General features: G+C 53.5%; 1 protein-coding gene across 2 annotated transcripts in view; it reads right to left on the reverse strand.

Annotated features, from left to right (window-relative positions):
- Nucleotides 1–24,027, reverse strand: part of PSD (pleckstrin and Sec7 domain containing) — a 34,601-nt gene extending 10,574 nt beyond the window's left edge. Inside the window, exons 1-9 of one of the 2 annotated variants that reach the window (XM_040070743.2) lie at nucleotides 23,198–24,027; nucleotides 23,018–23,120; nucleotides 21,911–22,379; nucleotides 15,802–16,245; nucleotides 6,902–7,096; nucleotides 6,311–6,391; nucleotides 5,637–5,749; nucleotides 4,758–4,816; nucleotides 4,120–4,209 (exon numbers count right to left, since the gene is read on the reverse strand). In XM_040070743.2, the coding sequence (XP_039926677.1) occupies nucleotides 4,120–4,209; nucleotides 4,758–4,816; nucleotides 5,637–5,749; nucleotides 6,311–6,391; nucleotides 6,902–7,096; nucleotides 15,802–16,245; nucleotides 21,911–22,379; nucleotides 23,018–23,120; nucleotides 23,198–23,965 (2,322 nt within the window). In that variant the 5' untranslated portion in view covers nucleotides 23,966–24,027. Of the gene's footprint in view, nucleotides 1–4,119; nucleotides 4,210–4,757; nucleotides 4,817–5,636; nucleotides 5,750–6,310; nucleotides 6,392–6,901; nucleotides 7,097–7,204; nucleotides 7,229–7,682; nucleotides 7,695–15,801; nucleotides 16,246–21,910; nucleotides 22,380–23,017; nucleotides 23,121–23,197 lie in introns of those variants that run through there. The other variant, XM_058421467.1, reaches the window with a different exon arrangement.
- Nucleotides 24,028–25,345: the final 1,318 nt, after the last annotated feature.

Here is a 25,345-nt window from a genome sequence, read left to right on the forward strand (position 1 = left end):
CGACCCGCGGAGCCCGGCCCCGATGAGCCGCGCCGAGGGGCCCGCGGTGGGCCCCCGCCGCGGGGGACAGCAGCCCCGCCGCCGATGCCACGCGAGCTGCCGGAGCTGTCTCCGGTGCACCAGCTGGCCGTCCCTGCCTCCTTTCCGCGGAGAGAGGGAGCAGGTGGCTGTGCCCTCTTGGGGGGGCCGCGGTGGTGACATCTCCCGAGTTCCAGGGGCCAGGTGGCACCTCCGCTCGGTTTCAGCTGGGGAGGCTTCAGAGCTGCCGCTGCAGCCCGGCCCACGCCAGAGACCTACAAAGCCGCTAGGAGATGGGCCCAGTGGAGATGTGCCCAGACTTTCTATCTTCAGTGCCCACCCCACACTTAAGCCTCTTGCCTGTCCCTCCCAGGTCAGGCCGGAAACATCAGTACCTACAGCCACCCAGCTGGCTATGGGCAGGACAGAGATGCTTCGGGCAGTTGCTCCTGCGAAGAAGCAAAGAGCTGGTCATCCTTGCAGAAAGCGTGGGGATCGATGCGTAATTTAGTTAGGCTTGACTGAGCAGGAGATGCAGCCAGTGAAGAGGGGGAAATTTTCCACTCTGTCCTAACTGTTTGGCATAGTGATCATTTGGCACAACTTGTGAGGGAGGGGGCATGGATGTCTGGCACATCAGATGTACTGGGCTGCCCCTGGGGCCCGGGGGAGCCACAGGAGACAGGGGCAGTGCAGCCTATCGCTCCCAGGGGACAGAGGGGAAGAAGGGAAAAAAAAAAAAAAAAAAAAAAAAAAAAAAAAAAAAAAAAAAAAAAAAAAAAAATCAGCCCGGGGGATTAGACTGAGCAAGCGTTCCTGTGATTATAGCTCAGAGGTGGGAGCCAGGGCTTTCTTCCCACATTGCTAATCACTTACCCAGCACTCTGAGCGTCTGAGCCCTGCTGTTGTGCCTCCAGGCTGGAAGGTGGGGGCCCATCCTACCTTCCTCCCCCGAGGACCCGACTGCATTGTCAGGCTTAATTCATTAACATCTTTGACGTCCTCTGGGCTCCTAGGCTGGAAGGCGGCACAGATTTGGCTCACTCCTGCAATTGCTAAGCAGTGCTGGTGAGAAATGGGGCCCGATTTGGCCCTACTATTGTTTCTGCCAGCCAGTGAAGCACAAGGTTAAGCTAAGAGAGTAAAGAAGATGGGGCGAGCTACGGCTCCACAAAGTGATCAATCATATAAAGGTCAAATCCACATCTGAAATGTAACAGACAATCCACAACGGTGAGTGAAATCCCAGGGGGCCTGGGCTGGAATCACGCTGTCAAGAGAAAAGCAACATCTCAAGAGCTAACCAAAATATCACCAGCTCCAGGATGTCCTGCTTCCACCTCCTTCCTTGTTGCATGGGCAGCTGCCATCATATGGCCACGGGAGTTCAGGTCCAAGCCTGCAGACGTGGGCACCTTCAGGCACAGCATTACGTGGGTTCTTATATCCCTGGCATGGCTCCATGCCTGATCAAGGGGACATCACAGCTGGAGAGCTGGGCAGCCCTGCCTGCAGAGTACAGTTCTCCAGGGGAGCTTTCAGAGACAAAGGAAGGGGTTTCAAGCAGCAGTTCTGGTAAGGCAGCACTGCCTTAGTTCTGGCAGCAGTGTTGTGCAGGGCAGAGTGAGGCACTGGCAGTGAGGGGGATGTGATGCTCAGCTGTGAAAGCTCTTAAAGTGTTTTCATTGCTTCTGTATAAAACTGGGACTGTTTACATGTATTATCTAGTAGCAGATAAAGTTCTCGTCTGACTCAAGCTGCCACATGCTCTCAGGCATCACGCTGCGTTTATCTTGGGACTCCCTGCAGCCAGAGTTAAGGGGAGTGCTCTGGCTCCCTGTGGGTCTGTTCCTGATGCTGTCCTCAGAGTCACAGGGGATGGTGGCCTTGTGCCCCTGCAGCCACCTAGGTCCTGCCCTACTGCCCCAGTTCCTGGCAGTGAGTGCTTTGGGGGAGAGCCACCTCCAGCCCTCCAGCTCTGAAGTCCATGAGGTAGCATCCTGTGCTATCTACCCAGGCAGGCTTGGAAGAGCCCCCAGGACCTTTCTTCTGTGGTGTTGGAGCTGCCTAAGACCCAGCCTAGAGCTTTGGGAAGCTCCTGTGAAGCCTGCCAGCCCTTCCCCTCCCCTTACCCTTAGGAAACGCGTGTGCTCCTGGAGCACTAAAATTAGCCAGCCAGCTGTGCGGCACGCTTGCACAGGAGCCTCAGTCCCCAGGCACAGCCTGCCTGCCAGGTCTGCCAAGGAGGCAGCATCCTGCTCGGGGTAACAGGGCTAATGCAGGCTGACACAGGGAGGGCAGCAGGAGAGCCTTTCCCCATTTGCCCCCAAGCCTGTGCAGGGACCACAAAAGCATCAAACAGCCAAAAGCGGTGGGCAGAAGGGAAAGAGTGTCTTGTCTAGATGAGCTGGCTAAGGCTGCCCAGGAGAGGCACAAGAACCCCTTGCCAGTTCTCCCCCCAGCACAAGCCAACAGCACTTCCTCCATCTCACCTGCCCCAGAAACCCACTCCCCCTTGCATGGGCAGGGGGTTTCCAAAGTGGAGTGGAGTTTCAGGTGAAGAGCTGCAGCCTGCCCTGCCTGAGGTCCCTCACACTGTCTTTCACTCCCGCTCCCCAGCACGGCTCCCGTACAGAGGCGGCTGAAAAGCGGCGGTGGGAAGCACCGCAGCTGCAGAGGGAACAGGCCATTTTTAGCAGAGCAGCCTCCCAGCTGCTGGGCTGCCGGCAGAGCTGTGCAGGGCTGTGCTGCAGCATTGCAGCCTCTCTCCACTTCCTTATACCCAGCAAAGGTCTTGGCCCCTGCTCGTGAGAGGAGGCCTGTAGCTTTGTGGCACTTCCACAGTGTCCTATTTCGCTCTGTCTGGGATCTGATGTGGTAACTTCATCTCATATGTTTGAACTGCTGGTGCTTTGAGGGGCTAAGCTTAACAGGCCAATGCCTCAAGTGTGGGCACCCAGCCACCGGGCAGTGAGGGATGGAAGGGGGCACACCAAGAAGTCTGTGGAGCTCAGATACTCCAAGGTGCAGCAGCGCTGAAGGGCCACGGTTCACATTTCCTATGTTTCCATCCATTTTGTGTGCTTAAAGCCTTTTCTGGAGCTGGGTTTAAAATTAGAGGAGAATTTTTCCTGAGTAACTCCTTTTACTGGTGAAGTGTGGGTTGAGAGGGAGGACAGCCCTATTGAGAGCTGCTGGTAACCCCTTAATGATGGGGTGAGCGACACAGCCAGGAATAGACCCACAAAGGCTGAAAAGGGAGCTCAGCTTTTCATCCTCTGTTGCCTTTTTTCATCAACCACCTCCCCCACGTTGTGGCTCCAGCACACTGTGGGAACCCATCTTCCACATCAGGAGTATTTGCCAACTGTAGCGCTTCACCATCAGCAGCGGTTTCTGCAGACCCCATGGGAGCTAAGCCTATTCCCAGGGTCTGAGATGCGGAGACAGCAGCTCAGAAAACCCTCCTGAGAGCAGGTGATGCCAGAGAAGTAGAGCAGTCCAAGGCCCAGAGGTGCTCGCTGAACGTTGCTCTCCCTGACCACGCCCCTCTAGGAACTGGGTCAGGCAGGGAGAGGGAAGGAATCCCCCAGTCACACCAACCAGGGTAGTGAGTTCCCAGATCCAAGGTTTTAACCTCCAGCCACTCTCCCCATCACACTACCTTGCCCATGTCACCTCTGCCACCAGAGATGGCTCCAGTCCCAGGGCCTGGCCAAAGTTTTGGGCCCCAGTGCTTCAGAGGGTCAGAAAGGGCTGAGTACCGCACGACTGATGCCAGGAAGCCTCTGGCTGTAGCTGGTAAACCAGCCCTAGTAAACTGCCCCGTGTGTGCTCCCTTGCCTGCAATACAGGCACAGCAAGAGCAGTGAGGGAATCAGAACCCCAGAAAAAGTTCCAGTGTCATGCTGGGGGAATGGAGCAGCCCATGTTCCCCTCAGCAAGGCAGGAGCACACTGCAGGCTCAGGGACCATCACAGTTCTTGCATGTAAATGCATCTCACATTCATAGCATCTCATGTAGCCCTCCATGTGATCCAGCCCAAAACTCTCACTTCTGCTCCTGCTGCTTGGCCAGCCATGGAGAACAACCAAATTTACCTTGAGCAGCTCCTTGGGGAAGTCAGTACCTCCATTGAGTCCCTCCAAGTTGCCAATGAAGTCGGAGCAGGACATTCTCTTCCCAATGTTCTGGGGGAGTCAGGGGGTGAGAAACATTATGATTATCTTAGGGACAGAGGTCTTTGCTGGCTGGAGAAGGTCCCACAGTCCAGGAACAAACACCCCATCTCTGCAGAGGGGTGAGGGACCATCCAGGTCTCTGGAAGGCTGCTTGCAGGTATGGGGAAGCTGATGGCTTTGCAGAGACTCCAGGAGTTTTAAATAGCCTCCTTTTTCAAAATTGTGTGCTCCCTGCTCCCAATGGCAGCTGGTTTTGGAGTCTCATTCCCACCTTCTTTTCCTGTTCAGTTTTTTCTGTCCTCATTCCACCTCTACATCTTCCAGCTCAGCAAGTCTCCTGCAAAGCCCTGCTCCCTCCTTCATCCACCCCTCCTCTAATTTAGCCTTTCTTGCCTCTCCTCACCAAACACATTAGGGGTGACCAGCTCTTATGGGCCCAGGGTCCCATGCCTCCTGCTCATGTGGCACTCGTCCTCACTCTTCCCTGAGCATCTACAGTTCCAGGGGTGGTGAGGTCAGACAGGGGACAGACTGGAACAATGGCAGTGGTAACTTACATGTCCATGCAGATCTGTGTTTAGCAGCATCAGGGCGCACGTGAGGGTGTGGGCTCCATCTGTAGCACAAGCACAGGAAAGGAATTAGAGCTCCCAGCCCTGCAGCTGCTGCTCCACTGCCTCAGCATCTTAGGAAGGCTATGGGGTCTCTGCGCCTCCAAGACAGCGCTGAGCCCCCTCCTCCCACCCTGGACACAAGAGGACACAGTAATCACTGCAGTGCTGACAGCCTGCAGGTAAGTAGGTAGGAGGCCACTGGTTTCAAACCTATGCATACAAATTCCCTTCCAAGCCTGCTGCCCCTATAGCCAGGCAGTGATGCTGTAGCTAATCCTGCAGAGCTCCTAGCATGGCAAGGTAGGACTGACACAGCCTCTGCCAGCCAGGCAGCCAAACCTCCCCCCTTCCAGAGCCAGCCCAGAGCAGACCCAGAAGCAGACCCATTCTGTGTGAATGCACACAGAAGAGGTGCAAAGACATGAAACAGCACAAAGTGGGTGTCTGTGCTCCTGAAATGCTAGGCACACAACTTTCCTCACTTAGATATTCCCTGAGCTGAGGCTCTGAGAACTGGGGTCTATTTGTTGAGGAGTGTGCTAAGTGTGTCTCATGCTAATCTGCTTAAAGTCAAAATCAAGAATGAATTGAGCCCTAATTATGCATCATCCAACCAGACCAGGCTTAAAATAATAGATTTAAAGAATCTGTCATTTGAGGGAAATACTGGGGCTATCTTCTAAGGCATCAGTATAGGCTCTCTGCCTGCTCTCTAGTTTCAGTTTGAGCACATTCACTGAGCTGACAAACACAAAGGCTCCCCTGAAAGACACACATGCACACACACACACACACTCCCCAGAGACATGCACAGTTTCTTACCTTCTGAAGAGATTGCATTGGGATTACACTCATAGTAGCGCTGGGAAAAATGAGCCAGCACTCGCTCTCGCTCTTGCGTCTCTCCCATCAAGGCCAGCTCTTTTAGAAAGGACCTGAAAAAACAGCAGCAGCAGCATTGGTCACACATGAAGCTCACTGCAGTTTCTGCAACTCACCCTGTGCAGGAATGAAGCTGTGCTTTCTGGTTTTGAGACCTTCCTGTGTACTGGATGAAGCCCTGCTCTGCACATCCTTCCCTCCCTCCAAACCCACTGTGAGACTCTCCTCCAAGCCGACGGCACCATATCCTGCTGGCACATCGCAGAGACCTACAACCAGTCCCAGGAGCTACACTGAGAAAGGAGGTAGGTGAAACAAGAGAAGGATTTGAGTTCAAGACCTGGAAGGTCAGGCTTAGGTGAACCTGACTGTCATTCAACTGCGCTCTCCATTGAGTTAAGACCAGGAGTGTTTTTTCTTGGTTGCATGGCTGAGAGACCATCTTGGAAATCACCCTCTACTATTTAAGAGGTAAGAGGATCTCCAGGTGGCAGCCATGGGGTCTGCTTGCTCCTGCAGATCTCTGTGTGGTTGCAGAGCTGCAGAGGGCACAGTCTGTTGGGACCCCACTCTGGTGACCACCACACACATATGTACACATAATCAGTTCTGACCTGAGAGCCTGATCCAGACTCATCCCTGTGAACACGAAGAACTTCAGATATTCCCCTGCCACCATCCTGCTGAACTCGTTGCTGAAATAGAAAAGGGAGAGGGTGAGAATGGGATTGACCAGGCTGTGGGTACACGGTACAGAGGGGTTGGGTGGATTCCAGAAGGCTGGGAGCTCCCCAGGGTTGCTAAAAGTGTGCCAAGGGCAGAGACACCCCATGCTCCCATGAAACTCAGAGAAGTCACCCACAAATTCACTGGGAATACTAGGCATGTAAGAGAAAATGGAGACGTTATAGAGGGAAGGGCCCAGTAGAGGTCAGCTAGCCACCCCCCATGCCCCAACACATTACTGAAGCATCCAAGATGCAGTCATGGTAGGAAGGTACAAAAATCTGGATATCTCCTAGGTTTTAAGACCTTTAGAGGGAACACCTGGTGCAAATATACCAGTCACAAGGAATGGGTTTTGACGTCCTGCCAGCAGTCCCTTGCCAGCCTGGTGCCCCACAAGGGCAGAAGCTGCAGGTGCACTGAGGGTGCAAGTGAGATCCTTGCAGAATGGAACATTCTTTCCAAATACCCACACGTACTTCTTCCCCAAGTGGCGAGCCACATCTGCTTTTTTAAAGCCATCCAGGTTGTAGAGTCTCTTGGCCAGGCGTTTGGCAGCCTCCAGGTCAGCCTTGTGTCCATTGGAAAGGGTGTCCGTGCTTCCCAGGGCCAGCTGCTCCACACTGTCCATCTCCGACTCTGAGTCCAAAACCAGCTGGCTCTGGGGGCGGTCGCTGCAATGGGAAGGGACACTGCACGTTAGCCTGTCTACAGGTTCCCTCCTTTTTCAGATTCTCAGGAAATGCATCTTCCTCTCCCTGCTTTGGAGACTAGCTACTCACTGCTGGGACCTAGGATGAACAGCACTGGTCAGAGACACTCTGAGGTCAGCGAAGGGAAGGTGTAGGAATGCAGGTTTGAGAGGAGGGTGGGATGATGGGACAGCACCAGTGACTGACTGGACCAAGGCACTCAAACCAACATTTGTACTGGATGTGGAAGGAAAGGACAACTACTCCAAAGTTCCCCACTTTGAACCTGTGAAACTGTATGTGTGGGCTTAGGCTCTGCCAAGCTCAGCTGTAGCAGAGACTTGGAGCAGAAACATGTGCATGTCACATGCTGTCCTATAGCTCCGTACTTATTTTTTAATCTGGACAAACTCCTCGTGCTGCTCTCAAGTGCAGTTTCTACCCAAGACTAGACAATTCTAATTCCTTTGTTCACCTTTGCCCACCCACTGATTTCAAAGCACTACACAGACGGCAAAGCCAAGGCAGAGAGAGGACAAAGGAAAACCCTGCCGGCCTCCCAGCTCACAGTGGAGTGCAGTCTTCTCCAGGCTGCCCATCATCTCTCAGCCCACCACGCCTTAAATGGCCATGTTAGGAGACACTCTTGGCTTGGCCCCCTGAAGCAATCTGACTCAGCTGCGCAGAAGTTATCCCAACCAAAAGCTGGTTGAATCTAATCAACAACAAATGTTAAGCAACTCTGACCTCACCCAAATTTTCTGGCAGCCCTTACAGTGTTCCAGTCTGATTTATTTTTAAAAGTCTCTAATTGAGTTTTAAGAGGCCTGCTCTCCTGAGCCAACTACTCAGGCCAATCTCCTTGAGGCTCTGCTTTTTTCAAGAAGAACGAGCCTCCTCCTGCTCAGCGCCGCCTGTCCCAGTGGAGCCCTGCACAGCACTGACAGGCTGCCTCATGCCTCAGGGGGCTCCAGGTGCCATCCTCTCCACCTTCCTGTCACCCCCAGCCAGCATGCAGCAGGAGAAGCTGCTCTGCACTCAAACCTGTGGGTCAGACATTTCCCTGGTGAAAGCAGCTCCAACACTCTGGAAGTCCTTGGAGGGACGTGCTTTGCTTGGACCACTGCTGAACTCAGTGGTGCCAGGAGGTGATTGTGGTAAGACCAGGATGGGTGGCTGAGGCAGATCTGAGCCCACTTGGCTCCAGTCCTCCCCGGGGAGACTATCCATCACCCCAATGCACCCTGGTGGAAGCAGCCACAGAAGTGGTCACAAGGTCACCATGAGCTCACCATGTCTGACTCCACCGGCTCTGGGGAGCTGGGCAGGCAGCTTCCAGCATCACTATCCACATCATGAGCACACCCCATCCTGTGGGCAAATCTCCCACCTGCCTAAAAGCTCTACTCCCCCAAAACAGCCACATCCAAAGGTGCTGCTGGCATGTGCCCTGGTGCCTGGCTGTGCCTTCATTGTCTGGCAGGGTCAAAGCTGCTCTGAGGGGTGCCTGACAGCAGAACAGGCTGGGTGCTGCTGGGCCAGTGCTGGGCACACACCTGGGCCCCACTTTATCTCCTTCTGTGGCTGCAGTAACTGTGACCTCAACCAAGGACAGAGGTCACAGGCTCTTTGATTCCCAGAGGCAGAGGAGATTAATCCATCCCAACAGCTGGCACCTGCCAGCCATGGGTTGTGGTGACTGCATTTTTTTGCTAAAATCCTTATCTGTTATCACAAGGGCATAGGCACTGTCCCCTTTGCAGCCCAACATTTCCAAGGGTGCTTTTCCAGTCACAAGCTGAGCTACAAAATGCAAAGCCACCCTTCCAACACTCTTCATGCTCTAACTGCATCTCCAGAGGAAGTGGCTGCTCAGTTACCCTTTCAAAATCTTTTAATTCTTCTCTGCACCACCCCTAAAACTCCTGATATCCTTCTGGACTTCAACTATCCTGACTGAGACATTGTTCTCCCTCACATGGCCAGATTCTGGTGTGTCCAGGGACAAACCTAGAGCTGTGAATCTCCCCCCATGACCTCTCTTGCTAATCTATGGTCCCCAGCTTTCCTATCTAGTGCTGAGCATCCAAGCATGGGGCCATTTACAAAATCTCTCTTGTCCTTCAATACCTGTATCTCCCTGCAGGGTCCCAACCTGTGACTGCAATTCCTGGCTTGCTTCTTGCAATAGGCATGCAGGGATCTCAAACCTTGAGTCTCAAAGTAGCTCTACCAGTGGAATCTGCTGCTCCCTCCCTCACCAAGTCCCAGTATTGATTTGGTGTTTTACAGCAAAGCATAACCTTTCTCTCAGGATGAGGCACTATTCAATCATGCCATGAAAGGGTTTTTTTCCTAGCACTCAAGGCACTCTCCTGAAGTTAAATATGGACAGTCAGTCTCTGTAGGCTCAGTATGCCCTCTTTGTGGTACCTCTCTGCCACCACTCAGAGCCCCAACTGGCTTGGAGAACATGCAGTTTAAAGACAGAAAAACAAGAGCCCAATTCTCAAGTAAATGGAGAGGAGAGCAAGAGACGTGTCCATGTCTGAGGTAATTGAGGTTATGCTAATATTCTCACCGATGAGCTAATTGCAAGTCTCAGGGAGAGGTTTTTTTGATGTATTTAGTAAAGTGACATTTTAGTTTGGCTTGAAGAAACACTGAGACAATATTTGTACATTGAATACACACTTAAAGAATAAAGATCACATTTGATATTGTGCAAGTATCCTCGGTGTGCACGAAATAAGTCGTTCCTGAGCAGACACAATGCTAGCTCGTCCCTCTCCCTGCTGCCACCACTCACGTCACAGGGAGCACAGGTCCCCCTGTTGCTTCAGAGGTGAGTGTGCTGAGCCCAGTGTGCTGCAGTGAGGCATGTCTGGGGGTCTCTGCAAGGAAGGCACATGATCCAGCACGGGGCTCAGGGCTCACTCTGGGGCAGGGGCTCTTCACTGACCACTTCCCACCCCAGCTCAGCAGAAGGACTTGTGCTCCCTGCCCTGGAGAGCTGCTGCAGAATCACAGTCCTGCTCAGGGCCACCATACCAAACACACTGCTTCTTCCAGGTCAGATGGTTCTCCGAGGTCCAAATGTTCTTTTGCAGGACCAAACACTCCTTTCTTGGAGTAGGATCATCATTTCACCCCAATATTCCTCTTCTAGCTGACTGCCTGGAGCCCAGAAGTAGGGACCACAGCATCCTCCCTGGCTGCAATGCAGTGTGTCACTGCAGGAGTCCTGACATCCTCTCCATCTTGCCACTATCAACCAAGCTTACTTGGTACCACGTTCACACGGTTTTCCAGCAATCAAATCTTCTCTGAAGATGTGGAGCAGCAAGAAGGCCCTAGTTCTGCAAAACCAGGCCCAAGGGGCTGACCTCCACCTCCCAGATGCCAGCAGAGACATATCTGCATGGTGGGACCCTTCCTGCAGCAACAACCTGTTCCCCAGGAGCTGGGGTGTGCTCAGTTGAGCTCCTGCGCTGTCCAAGTCTGTCCTGACACAGTTCCAGGCAAGACACCTGCTGCAGGGAACTCCAGACGTTTAAACAATTCAGGGACCTCTTGCTCCCCACAAGAGGCTGGTTTCATCCTGCACCATGGCAAGGAGTCTGGTGCAAAATTCACAGGGGACAGGTGCATGAGGCAAAGTAGCATTCTCTCCTCAATTCTGGAAGGCCCATGTGCATAGCTAGATGCTCATTGCCTCTGCCAAGCAAACCAAGCCTGCCTAATGTTGCTGCTAAGAATGTACCAGACCGGATCTTTGGCTGAGCTAAGTGAACGCAGCTCCCTCCATCGGTCTCAGTGGAGCGACTTTGATTTATGACAGCAAAAATCTGGGCCGGTTCATTCCTCACAGAATTGAAGTTAGGGCTGGGAGGACACTTGAAGGTCATCTAGACCAGCCTCCAATCACAGGCACGGCTGGTTGTGCTTTCTTGCAGCTCTGGAGTCCAACAATCACCCAGCCACAGCAGCACCCACCAGCATTACTGCTGACAGACCCAGATAGGACTGAACTTTGGGCAGGTGTGCCCCACCTCGGTGTTGTTTCTCTGCAGACTTCCAGAACCTCCCCTGCAGCACCAGCATTCTCTGGAGATGTCTATTTATCCTCCATCACCCCATCCCACCAGGTCTTCTTGTGAGGGACACAACTGCTCCTGCAGAGGACAGGGACTGACACTACAATCCCACCAAACAATTTCTGGTGCCAGCTGAGAGCCTTAAATATCCAGTTACTAACCTGCTGGGTGGAGGGTGGCCTTCTCCCTCAGAGACACAGATGTCATAGAGTCAGCACACGAAAACCTGGGTGTCATGGACCCTTGGGCCCAGACCAGCCTAGGGGCTGTGATTCAGATCAGAGAGCTGGAATCAATGCCTGACACATAGGGCTGCATCCCATAGGTATGTGCTGCTGCTCATGCCTCTGCAGGCAGACCTGCCTTTCCTGGGATCCACTGCCCTTTATGCCGTGGTGGGCTGATGTGTTCTATGTCCTGGCTGCTGCTGCTGTTCATGGCTTGACATAGCTTGCATAGGGGAAAATTCCCCCCAGACTTCTCCTTTAGTTCTTACTGTGCTAGTGCTTGTAGGGAGACCTCTTCATCCTGTGCCCTAGCCTTGTCTCCCTACTGTGCTAACACCCCAGCCCACCCCATACCTCCCTTCCCCTATCTTCATCTTTTCCTCAGTGTCCACCTTCCTCTGCCCAGCTCTCAGCCTCCTGCATTACGCCCCGACTCCACCCCATGGGGCCCCAAATCGGGCACAGCCCTTTCAGGGCATCCTCACCACTTTGCCCAGCGCTACCTGGGAGCTCAGGCCAGCTGAGACCCGCGCTGGCCCTGGGAGGGGCGCGGCAGCGGCTCCCCGACCGCTGCAGTAACAAAAGGAACCTTATAAAGAGAGGCAGCGGAGCTGGCTGGCGGGCCCCGTGCCCCAGTACACGCCAGCAGCCGTGCTCGGGCAGGGACGCGGCTCCGAGTCCCTGCGCATCGCCCGCCCGGGGCGGCTGCCAGCGCCAGGGGCTGCCCGCTCCTCCCACACAGCCGCAGCTCCAGGGCTGAGCTCTCTCTCCCTCTAGCGAGGCTCCAGGCGTGCAGCCCTCGCCGTGCTCTCCGGCCCTTTGCACCCTGCGGTTCGCAGCCCCGCCTTTGATGGGTTTTCTGCCGCCTACCCCTCTTTCTGTCCCACCGCAGGCAAGCCCCGATGAGGTCCCAGCAGAACCTGCCTCGCTCGGGGGGCGATCACGTCTCTTCCCTCCGCGGACAAACCTCTGGAACCCGGAACGATTGTGCCCGGAGCCAAGGCTGGCCCCGGAAGAGTGGGATTGCAGGGAGGTTGGACAGATGGATTTCAGGGGGCTTGCACCCCCTGAGAGATGCAGGTTGCCAATTTACCTTCCTCCAGGGCTGATGCCCCACAGCTCACAGTGCCTACCTGTATAGGACTGGGCAAGGCAGGTGACCCCCTGGACACCTGCTCGCACCCAGCAGCTTGGCCAAGTCCTGCAATTTGGAGCTGCAGAATTCTGGCTGTCAGCACTGAAGCAATCTCTCTGCAGTCCCCAGGGCTGCCCCAGCTCCTGCCCCACCATTTTCCCAACACTGCATCTGTCCCTGGCTGGCCTCCCTGGGCCCGCAAGGACTCTCTAGCCCTATGGGGCTCTGCCTCCACACATGCCCTGCAGAGGTCTGTCATGGCCACAGGGACAACCCGCTTTAACTGCAGCTCTCTGCCCAGTGAGAGCAAGGCACCTGCACACTTTCACCTCCTGCCCAAATCAGATGATAACCTACTAACAGAGCTTATGCTGGGGATGTCACTGCGGGGTGTCCTGCTGTGGGCAGCGCAGGGAGGGACTTCAGTCTCTGCTCCCGCCCTTTCAACCAAGCCTGCTGGAGTAGGTGTAGGCAGCCCAGGGGAGGCCTTTGTAGGTCTGCACTTAGACATACTTCGCACATACAAGGTCAAGATAAAATCATGGTCTTAATTATTATGTGCTGAGGTACAACAGAGCCTTGGAGTAAGCAACAAGGCTGCATGACCCAAGGCCACTAGCTGTGGGGGACAGCACATCAGCCCAGCAATGCAGGGGCATCACTGATTGGTCATTCCTGCCACTGAGGGAGGAGGGAAGTCACAGGCTGCAAGGCTGTCTCCAGCCCGGATCCCGACCCCAACTATGGCAACAGTTAGTAACACAGCTTTTGGGAACACGAGGACAGCCACAGGGCAGCACATGCAGGCCTAGACCCACTGGTGTTCATCACCAGTCACACCAAAGCCCTGCAGCCTGAGGTCACCTCTGCCAGTCCTGAGACTGCCAGAAAGTGTAAAGCATAGTCTCCACCACAGAGTCCCCCTGCCCAGTCTACCTGTGGTGGTGGCAGTCAGTCTGTACTGCTTGTGACCATGGACAGTGGTGAATGCTGTGCTCTGGCCCTACTGGCACAGGTGATGATGCACTATAGCAACTGCAGAGGTTCCTTAGCTCCTTTCCTCATCGATTTCCATTGAATACCCCTTAGTGGGAGAATTACAAGGATAAGCTCTGCTAGATCAGATCAGCCCTGCCAGGCATCAGGACCTGCTGGTTCCAGTTCTTGAGAACCTTTGAGCAATCAGCCCAGCCACTTCTTCCTCAAACTACTTGGGAATATTCAGCTTCATGGTCAGCTTCACTGAGAGTCTAGAAAGTTGGTAGTACCAGTGATGGGGAAGAGGGAAATCTTTGGACCTCTCCCTTGCCAGAAACCCCTGCCTCCAGAGGACTGATCCTGCAGATGATGGGCTGTCTCAGACCCTCGTGCCACATGCCTTCCCTGCTTCCAGCCCCAGTCTCCACTCCTTCTTCCTGCACCAGATGGCAGATTCTGACCACACCTGCCTCTCTGCCCACTGTTGCCTGTGGGGCTGTGAGGGGAGGCTCACTTCATGCTGGGGAGCAGAGAGCTGGACTGCTTCCTGCTGGGGGCCTGCAGCACGGCCCTGCTCCTCCACACCTCATTTCCCATTGTCTTCCCTGCAGTCTCTGCTTCAGGCCACCACTGGAGCCAGGGCACCTGCTCACCTGCTGCAGGGCAGCATGGAGATCAGAACAGTCCAGGACACGGGCAAGAAACATGGCCTGAACTGGACAAAAAGAAGTGCTGTACAGGGACCTAGTGATAACCAAGGGAATAGTTTCTAAGCAGGGAAAGGTAGTTGCTTGGGACTCTGCATGCATGTGTAACAGAAGGTGAGACTGGCAGTTATGGATGGAAGCCCAGGCCTTGGGGTCCCCAGGCCACAGAGCACAGTGGGGGCTGCAGCTGCATTTCCCCTGTTGCTCCTCTGTCACCAAAGCAGAGGTACTCCTGCCGGAAGAGATGACAAGAGGCTCAGCAAAGGTGGGCTCAGCAAAGATCTGGGGCAGCTTGGGGGATATACAACATCCCTCCACAGCCTGTGTTGCAGCCCAGCTCTGAAACCTGAGCTAGGAGGCGAATACAGCGCCACCGTGTCCTCAGCACTGACAGCATGCTCTGTGCTCCATTGACTATAAACCAGGGAGGAATAATCTCTGTCAAGCCACCTCACTGGTGCTCCTGCTGCCAGCTGTGTCTCTGCACGCTCACACCTGCCTGTGCCCCTGCATTGCTGTGCTGTGGTACAATGGCATCCCATGGACAGTTAGTCAGACGCTGTCCTTTCGGTTTCTCCACGGTGCTGTGTTTCAGTCCCTTGCCTTGGCACAGGAAAGGGAAGCCAATTCTTCCTGCAGAGAGCACTGATCATGGCTGGATGCTGTCACCCTTCACTGCCATGTGCCTCCCAGACACGGGCAGTTTTACTGCACAAATCTTGTCAGGCCTCTGTGCTACCACGTCTCTGGCTCCAGTGTCCCAAAGAAAGGGAAGGCCTAACCCAGCTCCCCTCAGGCCCCCAAAAGGGCCTCGGACTGACCCAAGGGCCACAGAGCTGATGCAATATCCCACTCTCTTCTCTTGACTGCAGACACCAGAGAAGACACAGAGCTTAGATCTCCACCTGGCCACCCAAGCTGAGCCTACAAAGATGGCACAGACTGACCAGAAGTGACATAAATTTGGTACAGAAAAGACCAAAGCCTGGAAAGTGGATGAGGGATTCAGGATGCTCATCTCTGCCCTCCATCTTCCAACATGAACAAGACTGAGGAAGCTCAGGAAGCCAGAACAAGAGGCACAAGACCATGGAACTCTTGCCTTTAAGAAACAAGTGGCTGCGGTGCAGATGGCAAGGGACAAAGTTCCCAGCAGCGAAACGTTGTCAAATTTCTACTGGTAGTCAACTTCAGACTGGCTTCTCACCATCACATATTCTGGACTGCCTTGCGATGAAAACCACCACAGGACTGAAGTTCTGGCATTCCCTGCTAGCTTGGACGAAGGAAACCTCACAGTCCTCCAGAACTTACAAAGCTGGTAAAGATGAAAAAGGAGTTGTGCTCCCATTAACACACCTACCACAATACCACGGTGATCACTGGCCCGATCAGCCATTGCCTAGAAAATCTAGCACACGCAGTCCTGACCCTTCTCCAGCAACACAAGTTAGGCTCTGGCTGCAAACCAGACCTCACAGCATCAGACTCCACATTAAGCCTTAGTGGCCCAGCTGGACAGCAAGCAACTTTGGTCACTCACCTTGTGTTGGAGGCCAAGGGAGTGCCAAAGCTGTCTTCTGAGTGGCAAGGACTGTGTCGAGTGCCCTTCCTTCGTCTCCCCTGTTCCTCCTCCCTCTCTGTCCAGGGGGCATCTGTGGCTGAACTCGTCCCAGAGTCCGGCTCTAAGTGAGCCAGAGGAGCAAAGTTCTCCTCAATCACCTTGGCGCTGTCTCGGATTTTTCCCTGTATTTCGGGGGTGAGGTTTGGGAGGTCAAAAGTGAAAAAGGTCCCATGGGTACGGGCTGGGGAAGGAAGGATGTCAATGGAGTCCAGGCTGGTGTAAGATGTGCCTTTGGCTCGATGGGACTCCATGATGTTCTCAAAATGCTTGCTGAAAGAGTCCATGCCATCCTTGGAGAGACTATGCCCTAGAAGAAAGGGCACTGGAGACTTGAGCATACCCTGTGTGTCTCGGTCCATGATCCTAGAGGGAAAGAAAGTGAGAAGAACTGATCATTGAAGAGCAAGCAATCAAAACTCCCAAACAAAAGCCCACACGCTGCTTCAGAAGGAAACTGAGAAGGGTAGAAATCTCTTCTGAACATCTGTAGACCACCAAGGAAATGCCTTGCCCATCCAAGACACCATGGGAAGCAGGACTGGGCTGGCTTCCCTCCAGACATATGCTTCTCCTTTAATGCACCACAGACTTTTGTTCCTTTAGTGGCTCATCCTCATAAGAAGCTTATGAGATGGCTACTGCTCCCAATCACTTGACTTGAGCTTAGATCCAATAAAGAGCTCAAGTACAAGAAGCAGGATGTGGTTCATCACCATTTCCACCCGAATCTGGAAGTGGATGAATTTTTCATGAGCCTTCAGAGCTTCTATCCCCAAGAAGGCTCCTCCTGAAGCTACTGAGGACAGCATGACACCTTCCTCAAGGAACACTGCACTGTGGTCACTGAATACTATGCTCAAGAGCATGACCAGCATTCACCTGCAAGGTCTGCTGGCTGTTTCCACAAGGTGATGTTGAGTCCCAGGAGACATGTGACTGAGCATAAAGTGATAGTGGTTTCCCCAGGCAGCACATAGGGAGCCTTACACTTATCTCTGGGCTTGGGGATATGAGCTGACCCATGCCCTAGAGGCCATGATTGGTCTCCTAGCTCATCATCTTGGCAGGAATCAGCCCCACAGAAAGGCCCAGCCTGTCTCCAGTGCTGGTCTGGGTCCAACCCAACACAGAAGTTTCTAAACCCCGAAGCCCTGAGTGTTTTGTCCTGTAAATGAGGTGAAGTACAGGCTGTCCACCTACCTAAGCATGTGACAACATGGATGTTTCCAGCCCAGGGAACATAAGTGCTTCAGCAGTACAAGCACAAACACAGCCCTAAAAGCCTACTTTACTCATAAGCTGCTGTCATTTTATTAAAGCAGTAGAAAAGCACTTGTTATGCCACTCTCTTCTCTGATTAAAGGAGAGGAACTGCTTCAGCCTGTCATAACATTTGTTATGAACAAACAGCTTCCTACAGAGGGCTCAGAAGATGCGTTGCTGTAACACACACCAAATTATTTTCATTCATTAGCTTTCACATGCCACTCAAAATTCTCACCCCAATTACTTCAGCAGGCCAAGAGCTGGCAGCTTGACTGCCCCAGAGTGCCAGCTGGTTTCAAGAGGAGTGCAGGGAAGCCAGACACAGGTACGCAAGGCAGGGTGCAGGCTGATCTCACCCATCCACCAGTGTTTCCCTGCTCTGCAGAACCACGTGGCACTCTTACCATTCCCATAGGAACCCCAGGAGCAGCCATTTCTGAAGTGGCTTTTGGTGAAGACAAGGCAGAAAAGACCTCTTTAACAGCAACAGATGTGCTTTACAGATGCAAATGTGCATGCTCCATCCTTCCTGCACAGACCCGTGCTACTAAACCAAGCTAATGCTGCTGACCATACTGCACCTTGATTTCATGAGCAGGGCAAAAACTGTGCCAGGGAAGACAATGCCAGCAGATTGGCAAAGGCATTTTGGAAGGAGTCTTGTTTCCAGGAGAGGTAGGTGGGCTCGTTTTTGTGATCAAGTATATTGCCGCCAAGCCACAGAAAAATCATGGCTGGTTTTGTTCACACCATCCCAGCTCTGGAAACAATGTCTCCACCCCAAAATATCAAGCCTAAAGCCATTCAGTTCCAGAAGGATGCAGTCGCAGCAGCATGGGAGCAATATTGCCTGCTCATACCCTGATGCTTCATTAGCCCCTGCTGCACTGTCCGGGTTCTCCACGCTCTGCCCTGGTCCCCCAGGAAGGGTCACTGCACTGAGACCAAGCCAGACAAACCCAGCTGAGAGAGGAGCAGAGGAGAGAAGGGGATGCAGAAGCTGTAATCGAGCATCTGTGCAAGGGTGACAGGCAGCAGGAAAGCAAATAGGTTTCCAGTCTTGAGCTGGTGCAGGAGAGGCAGTGAGCCTTCCTCAGGACAGCGCCAGGCAGACATGGAAGGGAAGCGGATCCGGGAGCCAAGAGCGCCTCAGGCAAGGCTCTGGGTATGGGATCTGAGCAACGGGGTTTGTGATGTATCTGATGGCTGGTGGAGGGGAAGGGACTCGCCCCACTCTTCCTGCCTGCAGGGATATGGTGCTGCAGACATGCCATCCCTGGCAGGGGGGAAGAAGAGGGGAAAATCTCTCCTCTGGCCCTCAGTGGTTTTAACTCTCTGCTAAATGCTCCTGTAACCCTCCAGACCCCTGACTCAGCCATGCCCCACTCCTCCAGCTCCAGGCTCCTCCAGCCTGCACAGGCACAGCAGCTGCTGTGTGAGGACCCCAGCTCAGTTCAAAGGAAGTGAGAATGTTTAGCACTGTCCAGCAGCCTCTAGCTTTATTCCTGTCTCAAGAAAGCTCTTGTACAGACCTGTCTCAGCAGCTCCTTGCAGTCTCCCCAGGCTCCTCTGCACTACTCCCCCAGTGTGGCAGCAGCCTCCTCTTAGGGCTCAGTGTCCTCAGTCTATCTCATGCTTAGGCACAGGTACTGACCACAGGCACTGCAGTCTCCCCTGCCACACTCCCCTGCCACCCAGGGCACCACACTGTCCCCTGCCCACCCACAGGAGCTACGGGCACCTCCCCTGCTCATTGCCGGGCCCCTGCCAGCACCATACTGAGCGTTCCCTCTGCAGCCCGAGCCTGGTGCTCCATCCAGGAGCATCACCCTGAGCTGTGGCTTTGTGGCCACTTTGGGCTCTGGGACAACACATCAGAGGCTTGATGCAGGTTAAGCACATGCTTAAGCATTTGATGAGATTGAGACCATAACCATTTTTCTAATCCCCAACAAGGTTTGCCCTGTGGCTGTTTTCTTGCCTACAGGCAGCGAGCACAAAAGCTCTGGAAAGGCTTCCCAAGCAGCAGATCTAAGAGCTTTTCTAGGCAAGGCCTGCAGGGAGAAAAGGCATCACTGCCTCCCATCATCCCTCTGTGCTCTCTGGGGAGCAGAGCGTTCCCTAGCAAAGCCTATTCTCTCTTATCACCCCAAGGCACCCATGCTGAGGCCCAAACCAGGCTCTTTCTATAGCTTAGCCAGCATGTCTGTTGATGCTTAGGGAGCAAGGGAATTGAGCCTGCTCTCACTGACAGGTCTCAGCTCTCTGGGACTAATAAGAATAAAGACAGTAAAAGCTTAGACTAGTCATTAGAGTCAGCAGATATAACCCTGAATATATTCAGGAAGCAGATTTGCTGGGGAAAAACAAACAAACAAACAAACAAACAACACACAAAAAACCCAAACAAACAAACAAAAACCCCACCCCCCCAAAAAAAACCCACCAAAAAAACCCAACAACAACAAAAAAACCAAGACAACATTTCTTCTATCGCTTTTCATGTCTTGTTTGATTTGGTGGTGGTGTTTTTGGTTTTTTGTGGGTTTTTGTTTGTTTGTTTTTGGTTTTGCTTTGTTTTCTTTTTCTATTAGCATGCTCTCTTATTTTGCGAGGGTAAATCACAAAAGAAGATTCTGAACTTTGGCCAGCACAACAAGGTAGTACCAAGACAAAGTCCCCCTTGCAGAGGGTGCTAAACTCTTAAAGCTAGATTTTCAGAGGGATGTACATGTCTAAAAGCTGAAAATCAGCATCCAAAGGCACTTCAGTGGTTTTGTAGGGCTGGTCCTTCCCAGCAACCGGGACAGGCCTGGGGTTCAGCAGCTCCAGCAGCAGCAGAATGGTGCCAGGTCCAGTAACCCAGGGTGGCTTCTTCATCCCCCCAGCTTTGCCCCTCCTTTGAGCAGGCAAAGCAGAAATCTTGAAGAAGAAAACATCAATACTGGTGACTGGTAAACAGGGATAAGGACTGCAGCTGCAGAGCTCAAAACAATGTGTAAGCAAAAACCCAGGGCTGTGATGCAGGGACTGAACAAGCTTGCAATTTGAGTCTTGTGATTTACGAGACAGTGTCTACAGGGTCTGCACTTACCAGGGAAATATTCAGGGGGCTGCAGGGGAAAAAAACAACTGGTCTACAAAGAAGCTGTGCCAAATGAACATGACACTCCCATATACACATTGGTAATTATACTGGGAGCACCATCTTCTAAGAGCAACAGTGGTTGTTTAAGGACACATCCAAGCTTTCAGCACTGGCTGGGGAGCTAGAGTACTGTGTCTCAGAGGGCAAAAAACAGGTCTAGGCTCACAGCTCATACATCTCACAGTGGCCTCAAAGATATTTGGAAAGAAAATAACACTATGCAAAGAAATTTTTACAGCAAATTGAAGAACTTACAATAAATTTACACCTCACTCAAAAATTCATTTGGAAAAAAATCCCTCACTTTACAAACAGCTTATTTTCAGCTTTTCTCGAGATTCCAAATTTTTGAGAACAGGGTGGCTGGCACGTATTTGTCTCCTCCAATGGAGGCGCAAGGGCTGGATAAACTGACAGGAGTTCAGATTGAGATGCATGCCTTCCCTCCTTGTTAGCTCAGCACCTTCATTCTTTTCCTTCCCAGTGCAGGGGCACTACTGTGTTAATGTATTATTAATGTATGTTTTTCATTATTTTTAACTTCTGCTGACACCAAAACCTCCCTTTTCTTTTCTTCCACCGAAATGCTCCCCACCTACCTTCTGCACAGCTAGGTGAGTTCATGCTGCCACGTGGCATCCCAGGCATCACCCTGGTTTTGTGTTTCCCAGATGAGACCTGTCCCTACTCCTATGGAGCATTTGCTGATGATGCTGAACCTCCTCACCTCACTCCAGATTCTTGACAATACACATCAGAACGTGCCTGCAGAGTGCCTTTACCCTCCAGGTGGCTGTCCTACACAGTGCTCTGGACCTGATGATGCCCATCACTCCTCATGGCCCAACTACCACTCCAGCAGAAACTCCATGGGCAGTTTCATGCCGCCAAGCCAAAATGCCATCTCCCATATGTGCTAAGTGCCAGTGCCTGGCACGGGGCAGAGAACAGCTGGGAGCACACTTGCTGCCGATGGGTAGGCAACTGAATGATAATCTTGGTGCCAGCCACTCCATCAGCTGCCCAGCACAAGATTTGCCACACACGTGAAAAATGACACGGAAGGCAACAAAATGCTTTTTTGATCCCAGTGTATCCTCTACACTTTCCCAAATGTGGCAAATACCTAACAAGGCTGAGCAAATGGAACTGCTCTCGCTGCTGAAGCACAGTCATCTGTGGGGAGTAGGACAGCCCAGCAGCACCTGGCAGCCCAGAGTAGCTCCAGGACACGACCTATGCTCTGGCATCCTGACACTGCCACCCCACCACCTGGCAGCACCGTGGCAGGGTATAATTGACCTGGCAGAATTCATGCTGGGAAGCCTCAACTCAGCTGGGCACCCTGAGCTGCAAGGCTCCCCCCAGGCAAGTGAGGCCCACAGCACAGCGCCCAGCGCTGGATCCCCTGTGCTGGCTTACTCTTTCCACAGGGGAGTGAGGGCCCCCTCCCGGTCCTACTCCCAGCCCCAGGACCCCATCTTACCCCCACGCACAGCTTGCATGTTGCTACTGGGATTTTTGTCTCAGACACTTCAGCAGAGCTTGTTTTGCCATGCAGGGTACAATAAGGAGGGTGAGAGGAGCTTTTTGCCCTTGTACGCAAAGCCTCACCTTTCCCTGTTTTCCTTCCTCATTGCCTCAAACACCTCATCATCCTCGTCCACATCCCTGTCCTGCAGCCCATCCTTGGAGCAGCTGGTGCCTGGGCCAGGTGGCTCCTCTGGTGTGCTGTTCCTCCTGCCTGGCGTGCCCACAAAACTTGGGTTGCTCTCACTGTCCTTCTGGCTCTCAATTGCTGAATCCACCTCCTCCTTCTCGGCCAGGATATCATCGATGTTGGTCTCACGATAGCACCTCAGTGGCACAGTGTCCAGGTCTGTCTCAGAGTACTTCACTGTCCTCCTTATAATCCCAGTTTCACAGGAGCCAGACTTCTGGCCACCCAAAGGAGACACTTCTATCTCCACCTCCACATGGCTCAGGCTGTGCTCAGGTAGCAACGCCGGTGGCTTGGCTGGCAGTGGGGAGACAGACTTCTGGGGGAGTTCAGCCAGAGGAGCGGAGTCGGGGGCAGAGGAGCCTGCAAGGAAGGCCCAAGCATTCAGAGCTGTGGGGAGCTGCAATGGAGAGCTCTGAGGAGCCACTCCTGCAGCATCACGTACACACATATACACACACATTCACCCCCCAAGAGTGTGATCACATGTCATGGAATCACATAAGCTTGGAAAAGACCTCCAAGATCATCAAGTCCAATCTGTGACCAAATAGCACCATGGCAACAAAACCATAGCACTAAGTGCCATTCCAGCTGTTTCTCGAACACCTCCAGGAACAGTGACTCTTCCATGCTGAGGGACACAGGGAAACAGTGAAGAGGTGGCAGAAGGAGAAAGAGTGCGAGGGGCAGAGACAGGCTGTCAGTGCTAGTGCATCTTCAGCCAGCCCTGAGATCCCAACTAAACCCAAAAGCACTTCTGCAGAGGCAGCCAAGGGCTCTTTGTCACCTCTTTTGCACAGCCACAGTGGGCTTAGCAGGGAGGTTGGTACACACACAATCTGACCCTAGGAGGACACAGGCTGGCCAGTCTTGGGAGCATCTTTTCTGGGCACTGAGAAGATCCAAGGGAAGGGCAGCCCCAGTGTGAGTCCTGCCAACAATCCAGACTTAAAAGGAGGGGTGGGCCAACCTGATGGCATCCGCCTGCAATTTCTTACCTGTCTTTGGAGTATCTGAGGAGCCATAGAAGAATTCCCACTTGGCCTTGGCAATGCGCTGGGCATGGGCAGAGCTCTGCCGGGGATACAGCCAGGTGCTGCCCTGCAGAGAGGAGAACGAGTGGGCAATGCATCCTCAGGGCAGAACCCGTGCCCGGTGTGGGACACCCTGGTACCTACCTGATGTCGGGGCTCTGGCTTCAGGGCACTCCTGGCTAAGGTGGGGAACTCCTCTGGCAGCCCATTGGATAGGGATCGGCAGAGGCAGCTGGTGTTGAGGCCACAGAGCTCCTTCCCACAGGGACAAGTCCCCCCTGGGGTCCTGCCCCCGGCCAGGAGCGGGTCAGACGCGGAGGCCTCCAGCTTCAGCGTGTGCAGGAGCCGCTCCTGAGGCAGGGGCTGGGGCTGGGAGGATCCTACGTCCCCACCGAGCTCCAGACTGCGGCTGAGGCTGTAGGGGCCATTCTCCCAGCGGAGATGGGGGGCTGTCGGGCAACCCAGTGTCCGCACGCTGGCCTTCTCAATGAAGCGGAAGGTGACCACAGAGCTGTGTCCCTCTGAGGCTGGCGGACCGCAGCTGCCCAGAGAGGCGATAGCTGGGCCGGGCCGGCCCCACCGTGGGGTGCAGGGGGCGGTCAGTCGCCCCGCGCCCGGGCAGCTCCCGCTGCCAAAGGGCGCTGCCTCAGCCGGCCTGCGGGCCAAGGAGCCGGTGCTGTTGTAGAGGCCGAGGGGGCAGCGGCGGGCATCGGGCGCCAGGCCCTTGCGCAGCAGGTGGAGGCGGCCGGCGTTGAGGTTGGGGCTGAGGCAGGGCGAGGGGCTGCACCGCCCCGCCTCGGGGCTTCCCCCCGCCAGCCAGGACCTCCGGTTCACCCTGTGGGCAAAGGGCGGGGGAGAGGCAATGCAGCCCTCCTCGGCGTGGAAGCGGACAGGTGCCCCTGCTTGGGCCATCCTGCCAGAAGTGGGCACAGAGATGTCAGGTCCGGAGCCCAGCAGGGCGGCACAGGCACAGCAAGACAGGTGCCCAGCACCGCTGAGAGGTCTGAGACGAGAGGCGATGCATCCTCAGTCAGCCCTGAAACAAGGGCAAGGAGCTGGTTAGAGAAGGGAAGGAGCAGAAAAGAGTCTGGGGCGATGGGGAGGACAGGCCAAAGGTGGGTGCCTTGCCCTCATAGCAGAAGAAAGATATGCTGCAGAGACAGCCCCCAGCAATCCCCTCCTGCTGCAAGAAGCAGGCAAGGATCATCAAGGGCATCACACCAGCACCACTGCAGGGATGCTGGCAGCCCTTTGCTTGGTCCCCTGTCACCCAGGGTGTTTGCTTGCTCCCCAGGGTGCCAGGATGCTCAGGCACTTTCCCCACAGTTCAGCACCCAAGACATTGTGAGAGAATGCACTATAAAATGGGTTTCATTCATTCTGCTTTAAGCTGAATATATTTACTACCTACAGACTACAGCCTACTAAAGTAAGAGGGGAAAAAAAAGTATCTACTGTATCACCAAGACATCCTCCAATTATACTTGCTCAAAGAGTTTAATATGAGCAGCAAGGACAAGAAGCCACTCTTTGGAGATCAGCCTGGGTTTAAACTGTGTCACACGAGCACTTGTCGCAAGCCACTACGGATGGCGCAGACAGAGCTGTCAACACCAGTAGATTCAAAAAGCAGTGGTAACAGACAATCCCAGCCTGGGGGAACATAGCAAGCCTGCCCTGCACATAGCTCACTCGCCTGCCTGTCTCTGCCCAGAGAGCGTATATGCAGAGATGAGACCCGACACCCCACAGCAGCAGGTGGGTGGCTGCAGGGAAAGGCAGGACCCAGAGCCCCCATCAACCCCACTGGCAGGGCTGCTGACATTTTTCTTTCTCCGAGTGGAGCTAAAACTTGTACTTATCCTTCCCCGAATTTCTTACAATTCCTGATACGCAGAGGAGACTTTGCCTTGGCTGCTTGTGCCTTCTGACAGATGCCAAGATACTGAGCCCCTCACTTTGATCATTTGAAAGTGAGAAACCATATGCCAGCTGCAAACACGAAAGCATGATTTTCTTCTCCCTGTTTCCAAGTGCAAACCAGACAGGATTAAATTCTTGAAGGAAGTGGGGCTGAATTTTCAAGTGTTTAGGCTCCAGAGATGTGCAGACAAAACTATTTATGAAATAACCCAAACCACACCTGTGGGGTAGGCACCCATTTATCTACACTATCGCACTGCTGAAAAAATCTGTCCTACTGAGCAACTGCAATCTCTAATTGACTCACTGCAAATTTTATTCTCCTGATTAATTTATCATGTACTGTTTTTACAATATTTTTCTCCTGTT

The sequence above is a fragment of the Hirundo rustica genome, chromosome 8 (assembly GCF_015227805.2).
Source record: "Hirundo rustica isolate bHirRus1 chromosome 8, bHirRus1.pri.v3, whole genome shotgun sequence".
Classification (NCBI taxonomy): domain Eukaryota; kingdom Metazoa; phylum Chordata; class Aves; order Passeriformes; family Hirundinidae; genus Hirundo; species Hirundo rustica.